This window comes from Magallana gigas, chromosome 1 (assembly GCF_963853765.1).
Source record: "Magallana gigas chromosome 1, xbMagGiga1.1, whole genome shotgun sequence".
Classification (NCBI taxonomy): domain Eukaryota; kingdom Metazoa; phylum Mollusca; class Bivalvia; order Ostreida; family Ostreidae; genus Magallana; species Magallana gigas.
The window spans coordinates 19,280,274-19,300,505 of record NC_088853.1 but is presented as its reverse complement, the minus strand read 5'-3'; the positions used below and the strand labels follow the sequence as shown (position 1 = coordinate 19,300,505).

The 20,232-nt window shown below is 34.2% G+C and overlaps 1 protein-coding gene across 1 annotated transcript; it reads left to right on the top strand.

The window, feature by feature from the left end:
* The first annotated feature begins 13,678 nt into the window (after positions 1-13,678).
* Positions 13,679-20,007, top strand: LOC136276214 (chitobiase-like). Its single transcript, XM_066087563.1, has 7 exons — positions 13,679-13,843; positions 14,342-14,546; positions 15,090-15,174; positions 17,663-17,897; positions 18,286-18,538; positions 18,958-19,098; positions 19,638-20,007. The coding sequence occupies exons 1-7, from the start codon at positions 13,750-13,752 to the stop codon at positions 19,684-19,686; spliced, it is 1,062 nt and encodes a 353-aa protein (XP_065943635.1). The 5' UTR covers positions 13,679-13,749; the 3' UTR covers positions 19,687-20,007.
* The last annotated feature ends 225 nt before the right edge of the window (positions 20,008-20,232 follow it).

Genomic DNA, 20,232 nt, shown 5'->3' with positions numbered 1-20,232 from the left:
GTAAAGAGTTAAAGGGTCGGCCCCTAAAATACAGTTGTTTAGATATCTCGATAACGGTTAACCATTCGTGAACATTTGTAGAACAAAATATGTTTATATTAGCGATACCTTTTATTTGATATCAAGAAAAAGGGGCTGACCCTTCAAATTAGGGGCCAGAAGGGCTATTAAGTCTTTTTTATAATAACTCTTTTCTGACTAATAATTTGCTATAAATCATAAAGCAAAAAAGGAGCTTTTATTAAGCTTAATTTAAAACTGAAATCCGTTTTAAAATCGGACGATGCATTACAAAAATATTGGGATTAAAAAATTGAGTTTTCCGGAAATTTTGATTCCAGGTTCTTGGTTAAGAAAATAGTGTTATGTTAAAAGTTAAATTAACTCGTGCCTAAAATGATTCGGAAATTGTTAATTCTAACTTGAAGACATTCGGGACTTTGTTTTTATTAAGTCGTTCTAGAAATTGTTATGATTTTTGTTAATTCGTTCTTGAAATCATTCAGACATTGTTAGGTCGTTCTAAGAATATTTCGATTTTTAAAAAAAATATTTTTTTTCATTTTCTTTGTAGTTGGTTTTAGAACTCTGCTTCATACAGGAACTTCTATCTTTACTCTCGACACCACCGGAAGACCCACTTGTTGCTTTGCAACGAGCTTTGCTCTAGTTCTTATTAGGGTCTTCCGTTTCCGACGGAAGACCCTCTTGTTATTCTATTGTTTCTTTTCCTTATTATTATTTTATTTTTTATTTTTTTTCTGGCTTTTTTCGAACGCTATTTCTCGTGAACTACATGACCGATTTGCATGAAATTTACAGGACACATTGAGCATCAAATATACTTGATATTATAAAATTTCTGGCTTATGACGTCACTTCCGGTTCGAGATTTTGAGGATTTAGTGAATTTTTAAGGACCATTTTGTCCACGTAACTTCTCAAAAACTACTTGCGATAGAAACGTGAAACTTTCAAGGATAGTAGATGAATGTCTGTAGATGATCCTATTTATTTGATATTTTGAAAAATGCGCAAGGCGGCGAAGCTCGCCCGAGCTCAAAAATAGGAACCAATTTTTTTCACGAAATTTTCGCACATTTTCGGCCCTAGCTTATAATGTGTAAATATTTTGTTAAGACATGTAATGCAAAAGTTGTTCAGATTAACTAGGACTTGCGTTTGATTTCAAGAAAAAGGGGCTGGCCCCTCAAATAAGGGGCCAAAATGGCTCTTAAGTCTTTTTGCAATAACTCTTTTCTGAAAAATAATTTGTTATCAATTATAGAACCAAAAATGTTCATTGTATATCTGTTTATTTATACAGTACCATGCCTAAGTCATATGTTACGTAATTAGGGGTTTAAAGGGGCCAGAAGTTCAAAACTTTAATCTTTAGTATCTAGAAAAGGAGAAATATTTTGATAAGCATTATAGAACAAAAAATGCTTAGAATAATGTTCTTAACAATATGCTACCTTAATAGTTTTTGTTGGTGGCCCCAGTAAGGATTTTAAGGGTCAGCCCCTAAAACACAATTGTTCAGATATCTTTAGAACGGTCAACAATTTCTGAACACTTGTTGAGCAAAATGTGTTTATATTTATAAGACCTTTTATTTGATATCAAGGAATAAGGGCTGGCCCTTCAAATAAGGGGCCAAGAGGGCTCTAAAGTCTTTTTATAATAACTCTTTACTGAAAAATAATTTGTTATCAATTATAGAACCAAACATGTTCATTGTACATCTGTTTATCTATACGGTACCATACCTAAGACATATGATACGTTATTAGGGGTTTCAAGGGGCCAGATGTCTAAAAATTTGGTCATTAATATCTAGAAAAGGAGAAATATTTTGAAAAGCCTTGTAGAAGAAAAGTTGCTCAAAATAATGTTCTAAACGATATGGGATCTAAAAATATTTTTTTGGTGGACCTGGTAAGGAGTTTAAGGGTCGGCCCCTAAAACACAGTTGTAAGGATATCTCTAGAACGGTTAACAATTCGTGAATACTTGTGTTACAAAATATGTTTATATTTACAAGACCTTTCATTTGATATCAAGAAAAAGGGGCCAGCCCCTCAAATAAGGGGCCAAAAGGGCTACAAATTCTTTTCATAATAACTTATTTTTAAGCGATAATTAGTAATAAATCACAAGGCAGAAAATAAGAGCTTATTATTCATAATTCAAAACTGAAATCCGTTTTAAAATCGGACGATGCAATACAGAGATAAAGAGTTTTAAAAATTGATTTTTCCGGAAATTTTGATTCCACATTCTTGGTTAAGAAAATAGTTTTATGCTCAGAGTTAAATTAACTCGTACCTAAAATTAATCGATAATTGTTAAATCGTACTTTTACAGATTCGGATTTGTATTTGCTATGTCGTTCTTGAAATCGATAAGGTTTGTTAAATCGTACTTGGTATCATTCGGATTTTGTTAACTCGTGCCAAGAATAATTCGATTTTTTTTGGTCTTAGTTTCTTATGTTTGTTAGTTTAAAAACCCTGCTTCTTACAGGAACTTCTAGCTTTACTTCCGACATTACCGGAAGACGCACTCGTTGCTTTGCAACGAGCTTTGCTCTAGTTATTCTTTTTTTTCTTTTTCTGACTTTTTTGGAGCGTTATTTCTCAAAAACTACCCAACCGATTTGCACGAAATTTTGAGGAGTGATAGAACATCATCGTCGCTACATATTATAAAATTTTCGCATGATGACGTCACTTCCGGTTTCAGATATAGACGATTTTGTAAATTTTTAAGGGTCATTTTGTCCACGCATCTCCTCCGAAACTAATCAAGATAGAAGCTTGAAATTTTCAGGGGTTGTAGATGAATGTCTGTAGATGTACCCCCATGCTTCCAATTATGAAAATTGCTCAAGGCCTCGAAGCTCGCCTGAACCTGAAAATTAGCACCAAATTTTTCCACGAAATTTTTGCACATTTTCTGTAATACCTTTCGATGTGCACATAATTTGTTAAAACATGTAATGCAAAAGTTGTTTCAATTTTCACGAGCTTTCCTTTGATATCAAGAAAAAGGGGCTGACCCCTCAAATTAGGGGCCAAGAGGGCTCTAAAGTCTTCTTACAATAACTCTTTACTGAACCATAATTTGTTAATAATTATATAAGCAAAAATGTTCATTGTACAGCTGTTTATCTATACAGTATCATACTTAAGTCATATGTTACGTAATAAGGGGTTTAAAGGGGCCAGAAGTTCAAAACTTTGACCATTAATATCTGAAAAAGGAGAAATATTTTTAAAAGCAATGTAGAACAAAAGTTGCTTAAAATGGTGTTCTTGTCAATATGCTACCTTAAATGTTTTTGTTTATGACCCCATTTAGGAGTTAAAGGGTCGGCCCCTAAAACACATTCGTACAGATATCTCAAGAACGGTTGACATTCCATGAACACTTGTTGAACAAAATATGTTTAAATTAGCGAGACCTTTTATTTGATATCAAGAAAAAGGGGCTGGCCCCACAAATTAGGAGCCAAAAGGGCTCTAATGTCTTTTTACAATAACTCTTTACTGAACAATATTTTGTTATTAATTATAGAAGCAAAAATTTTCACTGTACAGGTGTTCATCTATACAGTACCATACCTAAGTCATATATTACGTAATTAGGGGTTTCAAGGGGCCAGAACTCAAAACTATGATCATTAATATCTGAAAAAGGAGAAATATTTTAATAAGCAACGTAGAACAAAAGTTGTTCAAAATAATTTTCTGAACAATATTAAACCAAAAATGTTGTTGTTAGTAGCCCCGGTAAGGGATTAAAGGGTCGGCCCCTAAAACACATTTGTACAGATATCTCGAGAACGGTTTACAATTCATGAACACTTGTATGAAATATGTTTATATTAGCGAGACCTTTCATTTGATATTAAAAAAAGGGGCTGGCCCCACGAATTAGGGGGTACAAGGGCTACTAAGTCTTTCTATGATAACTCTTTTCTGACCAATAATTTGATATTTATTATAAAGCAACAACGCAGCTTTTATTAAGCTTAATTAAAAACTGAAATCCGTTACAAAATCAGACGATGCATTACAGATATATCGGGGTCTAAAAATTGATTTTTCCAGAAATTTTGTTTCCGCGTCCTTGGTTTAAAAAATAGCGTAATGTTTATAGTAAAATTAACTCGTACCAAAAATAATTGTTAAGTCGTGCTGAAACACATTCGGATTCTTTTAGTGAAGTCGTTCTTGGAATAAAAAAGGTTTTTGTTTATTCGTACTTAAAATCATTCGGATTTTGTTAAGTCGTACCAGGAATAATTCGATTGTTTTCATCTTTTTATTTTAGTTCTCTTGTTATTGGTTTAAGAGCTCTGCTTCTTACAGGAACTTCCAGCTTTACTTCCGACATTAACGGAAGACCCACTCGTTGCTTTGCAACGAGCTTTGCTCTAGTTATTATTCTTCCTCTGACTTTTTTTGTGGCTTATATCTCAAAAACTATTCAACTTATTTCCACGAAATTTTCAGAACTTGTTTGGTATCAAAAATACTCGAGGTTATTAAAATTTGAACGTATGACGTCACTTCTGGTTTCAGAAACATACGATTTTGTAAATTTTTAAGGGTCATTTTGTCCACGCATCTCCTCCGAAACTAATCAAGATAGAAGCTTGAAATTTTCAGGGATTGTAGATAAATGTATGTAGATGAACCCAAATGCCTTCACTTATGAAAATTGTGCAAGGCTTCGAAGCTCGCCTGAACCTGAAAATAAGCACCAAATTTTTCCCCGAAATTTTTGAACATTTTCTGAAATATCTTTTGATGTATACATATTTTGTTAAATAATGTAAAGCAAAAGATGTTTATTTTTGCAAGACCTTTAATTTGATATCAAGGAAAAGGGGCTGGCCCCTCAAATTAGGGGCCAAGAGGGCTCTAAATTCTTCTTACAATAACTTTTTACTGAACAATAATTTGTTATAAATCATAGAAGCAAAAATGTTCATTGTACAACCTTTCATTATACAATACCATATCTAAGTCATATAATACGTAATTACGGGTTTCAAGGGGCCAGAAGTTCAAAACTTTGATCATTTATATCGAAAAAAGGAGAAACATTTTGAAAGCAATGTAGAACAAAAGTTGCTCAAAATGATGTTCTTTACAACATGCCACCTTAAATTGTTTTGTTGATGGCCCCATTAAGGAGTTTAAGGGTCGGCCCCTAAAACACATTTGTACAGATATCTCTAGAACGGTTAACACTTTTGTGAACACTTGGTGTACAAAATATGTTTCTATTTGCAAGACCTTTAATTTGATATCAAGAAAAAGGGGCTGGTCCCTCAAGTTAGGAGCCAAGAGGGCTCTAAAGTCTTCTTACAATAACTCTTTACTGAAAAAAAAAATGTTATTAATTATAGAAGCAAAAATGTTCACTGTACAGCTGTTTATCTTTACAGTAACATAGCTAAGTCATATATTACTTTATTAGGGGTTTCAAGGGGCCAGAAGTTCCAAATTTGATAATTATTATCTGAAAAAGGAGAAATATTTTGAAAAGCAATGTAGAACACAAAATTTTAAGAATAATGTTCTTAACAATATGGCAACTAAAAAGTTTTTGTTGGTGGCCCCGATAATGAGTTAAAGGGCCGGCCCCTAAAAAACACAGCTGTTCAGATATTTCGTTAAACAATTCGTAAATACATGTGAACAAAATATTTTTACATTTGCGAGACCTTTTATTTGATATAAAGAAAAAAGGGCTGGCCCCTCAAATTAGGGACTAAAAGGGCTAGTAAGTTTTTTTATGATAACTTTTTTCTAAGCGATAATTTGATATTTTTTATTTAGCAAAAACAAAGATCTTTTTTAACTTAATCTAACACTGAAATTCGTTTTAAAACCGAACCATGCACTACAGAGAAATTGGGGTTTAAATTTGGATTTTTCCGGAAATTTTGATTCCGCGTTCTTGTTTTAACAAAAAGCGTGAAGTTAAATGAAAAATTAATTTGTACCAAAATTAATTGTGTCAAATCGTACATGAACACATTCGGGTTTATTTTGTTAAGGCATTCTTGAAATCGGAAAAGTTTTTGTTAAGTCGTACTTAAAATCATTCGGATTTTATTAAGTCGTACCAAGAATTATTCGATTTTTTTCTTATTGTTTTAGTTACTCTTGTTCTTGGCTTAAGAACTCTGCTTCTTAAGGTACTTTTAGCTTTTCTCTTGACATTAACGGAAGACCCACTCGTTGCTTTGCAACGAGCTTTGCTCTAGTTTTTTTTTTTTATTTTGATAGGTGAGGCGCATACATGGCAAACCAATGCACTCATCGCATATCAAATATAACGTATATTTTTTATTTGTTTCTTTTTTTATTGTTAAGTGTTTGCTGTTTACTAGTTTAGTATTTATAAATTTTTTTCTCGAATGTAGAAAATATATTTTGAGTTGTGAAATGTTTTATAATAAAGGGTTCGAATAGATTTTAACAATTTTGAAAATGGACAGAGAATTTGATGGAAAAGAAGGTGTTGCAGTTCATATGCTAATTTTCCCTAAAGGAGTTAAAATAGAAAAATCAAAGTTACTGAATTCGATGAAAATCTTTTTTTTTTCATGCAACGTTGTACGTAAAGCAGTGTAGAATTTTATTTGGAAAGTTTGTACTAACTTATTTATGACCATGAAATAAATTTGAAAATGGTTACACAGACAAATATGGCAGAACTCACGCTATATAAAAGGGGAATCCTCATCATTGTGAAAAAATGCCTCCTTGAAACAAAATTAATTTAATCTTATCGCTTAGAGTAAGACAATTTCTTAAAAACTGCCATTTCCGAGTTTTGTTTCAAAGATGCATATTTTTAATAAATCTGACTTTTGGAAAAAAAAATCATTAATACCTTTGAAGTCTAAAAACAACGTATTAAATTTTCCTTTTATAATTCATGTCTAGATAAGTCGAGTGGTAACGTAGTTAGAATAGACTAAGACCGTGTCTTATATTTTTGACTGGGTTCGAATCCCGAAAAAGTTGGAATTTTTTTAAAAATTGTATTTCTTTTAATCGCAAAGAAAAGGTAATGTGTAGAGATAATTTAAGAATGTCAGAATAATGTTATACTCTTGTTAATGTAATATTGTGCATGCCTGCTTATATTTTTTTTCAACATTACTGTGTGAAGTCCCCGTTATAAACTTGAAAAACATTTTCTTCTGAACAAGAGATTTTAAAACAATGTACTTAGTATACATCAATGTCGAAAGTAGATTTTCCACCCTTTTTATGAAATAAACGGGTATGCTGATTTCAAATATACATGTACAGGTTGTTAAAAGCAAACAAAATCATTTTAGAAAGTTTGAATAGGTTACAGAAAATATGTACGTAAAAAATTGTACATTTTTACTAGACTTAGCGTTTATTTAGATACTATAGAAACATAGGATGGTTATAATTACAACTCTGACGGATTTGAAGAGCCAGAATAAGATTTATTCATGTATACCAAGAATGGTATTTTAAACACGCTGGACAGTAGATATTAAATTGAGATATGTTAACATTCGAATACAGAAAACATGTGTATATGGTTACAAGCTTATCTTTTAAAAAGATTGGTGAGCTAGCGCCGTATCCATCCTAAAACACAGAAACAGATTTCTAAAACATTGTTTTAAATTCCTGAATCAATAAATTAACAATAAGAAGGCACAGTGGTGTACTGGAATTGTGCTGGAGTGGGGTCTCAATTTAGAATTGTGAATCTAGAGTGGGCTTCACATCGGCAATGGCATAGCTCATTGACTGTGCCTTAATCATTATGTTTCAATTTCGAGGTGAAAAATTTCAAGAACCATTGGTACTGTTGTGTAGCAATCGTATCTTCTCGGGCCTTTCCGGCAAGCTGGGAAAACATATCCGAGGTTGTTTTCCGAGCTTGAATGAATTTAAGATAAAGCAAGCTATTTATTATAATATTTAAAATAACTTTGCATTATAAGATCTAAGCTATTGTTACGTTTTTGACATTTTAGATAAAACACTAAAACTTCATGTGAAGATGATAAAACGAAATTCAAATGGTACAGTTTATCTATAGAAGTACAATATTCCCAGAATCCCCTACTATGGAGTCGAGCATGCGTATTCCAGCGAAAAAGACTAACGTAGTTGCTAGCGCTCGAGAGCGCTAGCAATTACCGAAGACGGTATAAAGAGTTGAAATAATTTACCGTCTCCGGGTTTTGCACTTCCTCTCCTTTGTAATTGGTAGAAACTACATGATGTGAAAATTTACATTTGTTTCATTGGTTGAAATATTGTTCAGCGCAAGGGAGATAAGTTTCTGATGATCTTTTTTACGTTCGACTTAACAAATTTCTTAGTTTTCAAATCTTAAAGAGTGAGCAAACGAAAAAGCAATACAAATAGCTATAAATAAAATTCAGGCTGAAATTGTTCTTTACAACTTGTTGAAAGCAGGATTCTATAATATCTATAGAAACTACTTGTTCTTTTCTATTTGTATTGTTTATGCAAATAGAAGAAAATGTGAACATTTTTGATACGGTATGGCTAATATCAGTAAGGAGGTTTGCTATCAAATACGGTAAAACTAATATCAGTAACAAGATGCTGAATACAGTTGTATGAACTTTGATTTTTTTTTTAAATAAACGACCATTCCTAAGATCTCTTTTCCCTACTATAATCAATCTCAGCTTACAAGCATATGATATGCATTTCTCCATTTTGGACATTTTTAAAGGGCACATATAAATAAAGTTCCATACGCCATATGGTATGTAGAGGAAGGTGACATTTTTATAAAATAGAATTAAGTTTTCTTTGACTTATTGCTGTTTAGGGTTTGATCAAAAGACGGTAAGCTCTTTAAAAAAGCTAAACTTGTCTTTTTAACTGTATTTGGTGGCTGCCGTGTTCGATAGAAATGCGCGTAAAATGTTTGTTTATTTTGCCTCCGTACGGAACATACCCGCTATGTAAATATAGTCGTCTACGTAATGTGTCTATATTTAGATATGGCTCTCAAGCGATACGGATATTTACAGGTTCTTTCTACGTTTGGGAATAGTCCCATTGTTTTGCATCATCTTTTTTTCCGAAGCATACATCTAAAAATTCTTTTAACAAACTAAGATGGATTATTTGGTTGTATCATTTAGAAGTCTATATTCCAAATGGATCAAATCTGCGCTGATCACAATTTTCTAAATTTACAGAGTGTTTACATGTACATGATAATCTGTCAAATATTGACCTATATTGCAACGTGCATTTATTATTTACAGCGAAGTTTAACACGTTTTGTAAGCACACATATGTTTGATTTATAAACATGAATGCATCATCTATAACTGATTGATGGCCTTATCAATCTGTTACATTGCAGATATCTTTTTTATCTCTTTCGGTTTAATTGTTGGACTAAATTTGTTTTCCTATATATCTTTTTTTTCTCTTTCGGTTTAATCGTTTGACTAAATTTGTTTTTCTATGCTTGTTAAAACTCCAATGATGATTGGTCCGTTTAATATCTAATTTCATGAAGGATTTTAAAGGATAATGTTTTATTTCCATGGTTAATTTGTTTACAAAAAAAACTTTATATAAATGGTTCTACGTTAATACAACCATAATTAAGATTCGAGTCAGACCTCGGGGCGAATATGAATGTCGAAATAAAAAAAATATTTCAAAAGGTTATAATAAATCAATAAATAACATCTGTACATTTAATTACACTATTATTTCTGAAGTTGTTAAGCTCACAACCGATAATAAATAAAAAATGTGGGTTTAATAACACAAACAATCGTAGGACAAATCTGAAACAGTAAATTTCTGTTTCTAAACTTGCTCACTATGCATTTGCTTTATTTTTCATGTTTTCTTGTTGGTTTTTTTCATTTTTGTGTTCACATACAGGATTTGCTTTTATTTATTTTGAATACATTTTCTGTCTTTGGCTGCTAATGAAAAATAGGTAGAACCAAATAACATTAGCATCAAAGGTGATTGGTTTCTTTGCCATATTGTATTAAACTAATGAACTTATGGGAAAACCAATTTTTTGAAAAGCCAGAATTTATTTTAATAATCGACAAGCAACGTATTTTTGATAATTTTAAACAGTCTCTACTAGCCGACATAAATGCCTCTTCCAAATGTACAATCTATAGATATTTAGTTGATCATTGTACCTTGCAGTCATATCTAACAAAAAGAATTCCTTTACAATATAAGAAACTTATATGTAAATTAAGATTATCATCCCATTGTCTTACCTTCGAAACTGGCAGATATAACAATGTTCCATTGTTGTTGTTGTTGTCATGTTGTAAATTGTTGTCATGTTGTAAATTTTGTATTTATTGCCATCCAGTAAATTCAAAATTTTCAACATGACAGGGTTATGAAAGCGCCCGCCAGAGTGGAAAAGAAATGGGTGGTTCGAAAATGAGTTGGTAGGGATCCTAAAGAAAAAAAATTAATAGAACCATTTTAACAAGAGCTTAGACTTTGGGTCGTTGTGTCAAACAGCAATGTGACGTAGGCCTGTCTATTTCATTGCTGACTACTCAGCCAGGCTCTTTGAAATAAGAAATATTTGTCTGGCTTTTGGGCTAAGACTACGAAATCAGTGCATATTTCGCTTGAAACCGCGTCATTTTTAACGTGTGTTGACGCAAGAAATAGATAGCTACGTCCAACCGAAATTCCAAGGTCTTTTCAAAATGGTTCTATTTACTCCAGTCACTTGTTTGTTTTGTTAGAAGGAATATATAACTACATGTACCTGTTATTCTTTTTAGCGTCCGCTTTTGCCATAAAGCAAGCTGATGTTGATTACATCTCCACAAACTTAAACGTTAAGTACGACGTCATAAACAACCTCCTGAACGGAAAGAGTACGTTTGTCTCCAAAATCACGCTTGAAAACACGGGCGGAAGTGACATCAAGCCGGGAAGCTGGGAACTGTTTTTCTATTCCCTACATTTAATTCAACCCAACAGCTACCCATACAAAGATGGATTCCTGTTTTCTGATTGCAAAATGAAAGTCTTTCACATAAATGGTAATCTATTCAAACTGAAACCAGAGAATAAATTTAGACTTAACACCGGTGGAAGTGTTGAGTGCATTATTGAGGCTAGCGACTGGCAAAGCATCCGATTCGAGAGCATGCCCAACTGGTACGTAGCAGCCGAAGGGCTGATTCCCAAAGACATTGTTTCAACTCAAGGCGAGGCTCTGAACTTCGTGGGACCTTTTGACACACCAGAGAAATATCTCAGGTTTCCGGGCGACAAATTTGCGCCATTTACACCGGTATTCTTTGAACGAGGCCATGACGATTCCTGGAATGGAGGAAAAGCGGATTATTCCCACGCCTGTCGAGATGTCGTTACAAACAGGGACGGCGAATGTTGATTCTACCTGGGTTGTGGTTGGGTCAACGAAATTCTCCAATGAAATCAGTTTGTTATCAAGTAAGTTTAAAATCATTATTTGAATGCTCTTCATTGTTACGAGACTAATTTTAATCCGATGCTCATCCGATTTTAATTTCATCATTAATATTGAACTATTATGATGTTGTGAAATGAACAAAGAAGAAATTCTTAAGAAATAATATTAATCAATCCACGATAGAACGTACAACATTACTGATTTTGATGATTTTTTTCATGCATGTTCTTTTATATAGACAGTGCCCGAGAAGGAAAATACCGTTGTTTAGATAATATATACTTTTTAAATTAATGGAGTTTCCAGTTTCTTCAAGCATTTCTTGACATTTCTATATACATTAATGCGATGTGATGATAAATAAGGGCTTTTTCGACTGAGACAAATAGCTCATGGCATATTTTTTTTTACGTTAAAGACCCAGGGTTCAAAACTCTTCCCATAACAGGTAGCAAGTTAGTGCCATTTCTTTTTTAAATATGGCTTTCGTTGGGTTATTTTGTGTTTTTTGGGGGGGAGGGGGGGGGGGTGGTGGTTAAGTGTAAATAAGTTGTTAAGCAAACATAAATAAATTCATAAGTAACAAATATTTTTGTTGCCTATGCAGATGTTGCTCTTTTATTCTATTCATTGAAATTTTAAATAGATAAGATTGTTTTGAAAGTTAACAAATTTTTATCAAGTGATGGTCACAGCCCCCCCCCCCCCCAAACCACCCACCTTTGTGTTTAATTTTTAAAAACTCTGAAGCTATTACTCACTTTCCTCCCATGGAAAAATTCTGATTTGCATAATATTTCATAGAAAACTATTTTGACTTTATAACTGTTTATTTTTTAATCGCAAATTTCGACCCGCACTTTAACAGAGAGTGTCATATGAAACACAGTATCCTAAAAAAAACCCAACAAATAAGTTATTAGTACGTCATCGATAAAGTATTATGTAAAAAAAAATTTTTTAAATAATAATGAAATGTGATTTCGTGTTGGATATTTATTAAGATTTAAAGGTTAAGAATTGGATAGGTGGAGCTGTGCTAGTGTTGATTGTATAAACATTGCTCCACAATTTTTCTAAATCTGTCAATTTACATTTAGCACTGTCTGTTTTACTTGCTCAAGGAAGCCAGTGTCCCATACATTCTTACATTAGGAAATATCTTTCCCATTCTATTTAAAAGCAAAGATGACATACTTATACGTTACATAATATTGTATTGAATGAATAAAACCTATATTTTTCAGACCATTTTGGTGTAGCTGTTCAAGATACAAAACCAGGCCGAAAATACATTCAGATTACGGAAGTCAACAATCTCAACATCCTTAACAACACCGAAACTCACGACGAAGCCTATCGGATTGAAATCTCCAAATTCTCTATCGATATATCCGTCAGAACTGCGACGGGCGCGTTCTACGCTTACCAAACTCTGCGAAGTTTAAGCAATGGCGGAAATGAACTTCCGGTCGGCACCATCAAAGACCAGCCTCGATTCCAGTACCGGGGATCTATGCTCGATGTTGCAAGGAACTTTTTCACCAAAGAAGAAGTTTACAAGCTTTTAGATGCAATGGCCATGTACAAGTTGAACAGGTTTGTGTTCTACTTGACGGAAGACGAAGGCTGGCGACTGCAAATTCCAGGACTCCCGGAACTTACCGACGTAATCGGCTTATTTCTTGATGTTTTTGCTTGTCTCTTATTTTCGCTTATTTATTCTTTGTCTTTTTTTTTTTTTTATCTTTTTTGTTTTTAAATCCTTTTGAAAATTATTTCAAAATCAATGATTATATTTGTTAACTTATTTAACTTGTTTACCGGAAGGACCCTAAGTGTTGCGATTTCATTTTATATCTCTTAATCTATTTTTTTTACCTATATTCTTTCTAGGTTGGAGCACAGCGATGTCATGATTTAACCGAAAACGAATGTATTATCCCCCAGCACGGATCTGGGAGCGCTAAAGGTGGATTGGGTTCCGGCTTTTACACTGTCAATGATTACAAAGACATTCTTCGCTATGCAAACGACCGCCATATTGAAATCATACCGGAAATTGACATGCCCGGAAATATGCATGCCGGGATCAAAGCTATGGAGGCAAGATTTCGAAAATACATGCAACAGGGAAATAATGCCGCTGCAGTAAAATATCTTTTAACGGATTTTGCGGATACCACTGAATACTTGTCAACCCTTTCTATAGATAATTCGATCAATGTCTGTATGGACTCAACGATAGCGTTTATACGCTATGTTATCAAGGCCATCAAGAGAATGCACGAAGGTATACAGCCGCTCAAAGAGTATCACTTTGGAGGTAAGTGTCTTTCGCAGATCCAAAACTTTTTTTTCCACATGAGCGGAAATAGAGGAGGAGGGGGGGGGGGGGGGCGGGTGTTCAGAGGAAAAAATTTGTTTGCCGTCGGGATGAGGTGGTTTGAGGGCTATTTTGGTGATTTTAATAGGATTATGATTTATAAAGTTTGAAATTTCACGCATCCCTTGGTACCGTAAACCCGAGCTTAGGAAAACGTAGCAATAAATTACGTGAAATCTTATTCAAAACGACACCGGTGGCAGCCGCATTTGTATAAGCGTTGTGCAATTGTATCTTTTTATTTTTACCAACCCTGGAAAATGATGTATTTTTTTTTCAACCTTTGTGGGTTAATTTTAAAACACGTGAGTCAATCTAAGAAAGACACACCCACCACAGAAACAAATTAGGCATAGATGAAAAAAACATACATTTACCTTAAGTTTAATTCTTTTTAGTTCTTTGATTGGTTACGATATTTAAGATCTTTACTTTTAGCTGATGAGAAACGTGGTCTTTGGAAAACGGGCCCAGAATGTCAGGCGTTCCTACAGAGGACTGGCATCAAAGACGCTCACGAACTTAAGAAATATTTCCATCACGTGATGTCCAACCTCACAGACAGTGAAGGTTTGAACGTCGCCGGGTGGTCGTGGGGAGACGGGGCTACTCCATACGACCGGAAAGATTTTCCTCAGAACAGGTAACACAATCGATACTTCTTGGGTCCCATCAACAAGCGGAAAATGTCCCGAACTCTGCCGGAAGGTCCTGAGAAGCTGCTATTGCAGGCTAAAACTTAGACCTTGCAGACGCAATGCATACCAAAACGTCTTCAATCAGAATCACCATGTAATACATGTACTAACAAACACTGTTGAGATACACATGACAATTTTTTACGTTTCCTGAAAAATTTGCTAAACACTACTGTTTCTGTCTAAATGTCCATGATTTTCACAATCAATATCACCAACATAGATTTGTTAAAAACAATGAACATGGATGTCACGTATATATCTTTATTTTAGTAAGAATATAATTGAAGGAAGAATTGTACTTCCGATCTTCACATAATTATGAACTTAAAATAAGCAAATCTCCAATTGAAGTTAACCGTCCTTGTAAAGTTTACACTATTGTGTAAGGGGGGAATCCTATGTATCCTATAGCGCCATGTAAAGCTTGATAATTATAATTTTCCTTTAAGTAATCAGGTTATTAATTTTTTGGATGAAATTTTTAGAGATATTACGGTGTACAGCTGGGAGAACATTTGGGAGGAAGGAAATGGAGACAAAGCTTACAAGCTGGCTAACGCTGGCTACAAGGTAATAGTAACAAAGCATAAAAGCTGGCTTACGCTGGTTACAAGGTATGGAGACAAAGCTTACAAACTGGCTAAAGCTGGGTATAAGGTAATGGTTAATATAGTATATAAGCTAGCTAACGCTGGCCACAAGGTAATGGAGACGAAATTTACAAACTGGCTAACGCTTGGTATAAGGTAATGGTTGCAAAGCATATGGCTGGCAACAAGGTAATGGAGGAACAGTATTACAAGCTGGCACATGTTGACTTCAAGGTAAAGCTCACAAACTGGCTGACACTAGCTTAAGGGTATTTGAGACAAAAGCATATAAGCTGGCACATGCTGGTAACAATGTAATGGAGACAAATCTTACAAGCTGGCTAACGCTCTCTACAAAAGTAGCCAACGTTTATCCGGCAGATATAGCTTACAAGCTGGTTAACACTGGCTTCGAGGTCATGGAGACATTGCTAACAAACTGGCTAACGCTGGCTACGAAACTAATGATCATAGACCACAACATTGCTAACACTGGCTACTAGGTAATAGTAACAAACACTACAATATGGCTACCATTTGCTACAAGTAGAATAATGTCAGGAAGCTTGCATGCCGGCTTATACTGGCAAACAAAAGTAAGCCTAGGACACAATACTACAATTAATGAAAGCCGACTCCCAGGTAAATATTGAGATTCCATGTTTCGAAACATGCATGCTAATCTGCTTAGGAGATGGAAATTGTGCAAATTTATCGATGCGTGCTAAAAGGTAAGAAAAGAAAATATAACATACGCTATAGTAATCTAGAATTTGAACTCTTATTCATTCTGAGGCTCGATCAGTCTAAGGGGGCTTGATGGTTCTGGCCATATTGTATTGATTTCTTTTATTAGGAGAGTTCTTTATAAGAATAGAGGAAAACTTTAAAAGGTGAAATATATGGACGTTTCCTTTACTAAATAATAGTTTATAGCTAAAGAGATCATATCTTAAAATTTAAGGAGTATATGATGGCCAACTGGTTGGCCCCCAGCCTCCTGAAAAGTCAAAAGTACGCAGGGCTTCTGAAGAGTACAATACGTAGTTATGTTCAATACAAACTGACGCGGATTCCTATGTGTATTGTTACACATTAAAAAAATCTCGCCATAAAAAAAAAACCCCAACAACAACAACTAAACCTTACTAACAAATGACTGAAGCGCATAGATAATTAATTAAGCTCCATTATAGGTATTATCAAGTTGACTAAATACCAAATAATTCACACTGCACATGTTTTATTTTCATACTTATGTCTGGTTATATTGCTGTCTCTTTAAACGTAATATGTCAATTGATGTCGATCAATGTATTGATAGCGAGGCGTGTGTGAATAGAACATTCGGACCAGTTGCACATTCATTCAACGGATGTTTTGGCGTCAGTTACTCGGACCATTAATGCCCTGATTTTATCGGACCAGCAGTTCCCTGTAAATATGGTTTCCCATTTCACGCTCATAAGAGAACAAGCAAGATAAAAATAACTAAAATAATGTACATGCATTGTAAATATACTTCTGAAAACTTACACGAATCCATTTCATAAGATAAACGGAGTTATCGCCCTTTAGCCTCTGTGCACAAGTGATGTCACAATGGTTTTCTTGCACATTGCAGTTGATCCATCAACATTTTCTTCGTCAGTAAATTTCGACCAACAATGAATTTCCAATCATTGCATATGACGTTCTCATATTCTCGCGAGTATCAAAGTAAACCTTTTGACAACCAGATAAAATGTGTAATTGCAAGAACCTCATGCATTTTAAATTTAATACGACACTATACTATAAGTTGTTTTAATATAAAGTGCCAGACGATACAAAACTGACGTGACCTTTTACATCACAATTACGTTAAATAAAGGGAAATAACTCTAACAGTAATTACTGTAGATTGAATAACCGAAATCTGAAATCCTCTCAAAATCATCAAAAGCTAACCAATGAGAATATTTCTTTAGAGGTGTGAAACAACTGTAACTTGCACTCATTTAATTATTCACATTTAAAAGATTTTAAGAGGATCGGGGTGATTTCCACAATTTTCGAGTTTTCCTGACCTTTGATTTTCGGGGGGGGGGGGGGGGGGGGGGGGGGGGGGAGGGGGGCGGGGGGGGGCTACAATCACTTTAAAAAGAAATGAGAAAAAAAACTCGGAACTTAACATTACGTAAAAAATTATTCAACGACATTTTATTCTAGATTAAACTAGCTCTACAGTACTAATAGAATCATCATAAATTATGTCGAAAAAAAAATATATTGAATTTAATTTGTATTCATTTGAATCCATTTGTAACACCATGCTATTTTATAATGAATTTATTATAATGATTATGGATATACATATTTAATCATACAGCGTCCCAACGGTCGCACCGTAAAACATATTATTGATGTAAACGCGTACTATCATCATTTCGTACTTTGTCAGTTTGTACTACTATCTGTCTGTACAGGTTGTCTTAAGTCACGCTTCCCACCTCTATATGGAACATCAGTACGAACCGGATCCGGAAGAACGAGGCTCTTCCTGGGCGTCTCGCTACATCGACAGCCGCCGGACGTTCGGATACGTTCCCAGAAACATCTACTATAACGTGGACAAAGACGAGAATGGAGATCCAGTAACTCTGGTAAAGATATGTCCCAACGGAAACTGTCTACAGCTGGAGAGACCGGAAAATATCATAGGTGAGGATTCCTATTCATAGTATCCACGAATATTGATAATTCATTTACAGTTGGTGATAATGATGATGGTTTATAGAACTGCTTCATACATATCTAGTATTCTCTCTCTCTCTCTCTCTCTCTCTCTCTCTCTCTCTCTCTCTCTCTCTCTCTCTCTCTCTCTCTCTCTCTCTCTCTCTCTCTCTCTCTCTCTCTCTCTCTCTCTCTCTCTCTCTCAAAAATCAATTGCTATTGCTCCTTTTCTATATATATCCAAAAATTAAAGTTGATTTACTCAGCGTTTTTTTTTTTATTATTTTCTATTTAGAAACGTTCATGATTTAAACATGGATTTTTATAAAGTATGTATGCTAAATGGAACATAAACTCGAATCAACTGTCTTTACAGGGTTACTAGGGCCGGTCTGGACCGAGGAAACTCGAACGGCGGAGCAGGTGCATGAAATGCTATTCCCTCGTCTCATTTCACTAGCGGAAAGGGCGTGGCACAAAGCCACGTGGGAAGAAACAGACAATTCACAGGAGCGGATTCAACAGACAAATATGGAGTGGACATCTTTCGCGAAATCGATGGCAATCAAAGAACTTGGTCGTCTTGAGAAGATAGGAATTCAGTACCGTATACCCTTACCTGGGGCAAGGTAGGCAATGCTGTCTTTTTATTTCAAACGTGTCTGTATGTCTGTTTGACTGTCTGTCTTTATGTCTCTTGTCCATCTGTATTTCTGTCTGTCGGGTCAATCTGGTTTGTTTTTATTTGTTTTATCTCTATTCTATATTTTTCATTACATTTCAACACTATTTGCACCAACTCTGACACGTTTACTACCAATGCTGATGTACATAGTGTTTTAGTCGGTCAATGTATGCAAGATCACGGTTTATCTCTCTTCATTTGGTGACTGATTTTCCCCCCAGATTAGTAATAGTAAACCGTAGCAACAACAAAAAACAAGTACTAAGCAGATCACTGATTAAAAGATATTTAATATATTACAAACTTTAGTTTGAAAAAAAATCTTATAACCTGATACTTTAAAACATGTTTCGAACGTTTTAGAACATCCATGGGCAAATTGGAGACTAACACAATTTTCCCTGGCCTCGTTGTGGAGTATAGTACGGACGATAAACAAACATGGCGGACGGCTACAACCAATACAAGCATTGTGGGAACAAATAACGTATATCTGAGAACAAGGTATTTGTGGTTGTTAAAATCATGTTTATATTCTTAAACGTTTGCTTGTTTTTTCTTTAAAGCGATGTTGCTTATTTTATGAACTGTTGTTGATAGTTCAAAGTATTTATATGTACATTTTGTTAATGAATATTAGCCTTATTAGAAAAACCAATCTGATAAATAAAAAAAATAATAATCTTATTTAGTGATACATAAAACCTACCCTAGCTATGGCTATGGCTTCAAAGTAAAATCTTCGATTGATTATGCTTATTTGATAAATTTAAATCAATTCGTCGCTAAGTTTTATTATGAATATAATGAAACAAATATTGTCGTTTTTTAAACAAAAAGATGATTTAGCTAGCGTCGAAGTACAATATCAATCTTGCCTTCGGTCCAGTGCATAGTATACCTCTCGGGTAGCTACATCATCGTATTGACCTCAAAAGCAGCAATAATTGTATAATATCCACGGTAGAATTGACCTGCTGTGGACCACGATTTATTGATTTGTATATATAAATTATTACACAGTAACTGCCTTTCCTTTTTAGGTCCGTTGACGGCACTAGGTACAGTCGAGTAGCTCTTCTGAAGACATAATGGCTCGTGTGTAGGCCGAGCAAGAAGACAACTGGACTATCGTTTTTTTTTTTCTTTTATAAAAGTGAAGTATAGCCATGTATTAAAGCTTTGCTTTATGCTTGACAAATAATCTCCCTTAGATTTTTGAATATGATTAATTCAGCTATATATATGTAATATCATTTTCACATAATTTCTATTTAGATATAGAAAAATGCCAATAGATTAGTGCTAGCTGTATGTTTTGAGTATGTTCCTATATGTATCTGTATTCATAGCTATTCTTCTTACGGATATTAATTTAGTTTATACAAGATTACGAAAATCCAAACTTTTTGGGATATATGAAGCGTTACTTCAGAATAGGAATACATATATTGATAACGAAATAAATCCCAAGTGATTTTCTCACATGCTTAAGTATATATTGAACTTGTGCATGTAAGATGCCGACTTACATGTAAAAGGTCAATTGTGAAATAGAACATGAAAAAATTCACACTTTGTTGTCAAAAAAACTTGTCGATCTATGATCCATTCATACAAACCTCACTTTAAAATTCC

What these genes read in the sequence shown, in the direction of transcription:
- LOC136276214 (XM_066087563.1), top strand. Translation starts at nt 13,750, where the DNA reads ATGGACTCAACGATAGCGTTTATACGCTATGTTATCAAGGCCATCAAG. An exon ending in GAGACCGGAAAATATCATAG is followed by an intron (nt 17,898 to 18,285) that starts GTGAGGATTCCT and finishes CTGTCTTTACAG; the next exon opens with GGTTACTAGGGCCGGTCTGG. An exon ending in ATACCCTTACCTGGGGCAAG is followed by an intron (nt 18,539 to 18,957) that starts GTAGGCAATGCT and finishes CGAACGTTTTAG; the next exon opens with AACATCCATGGGCAAATTGG.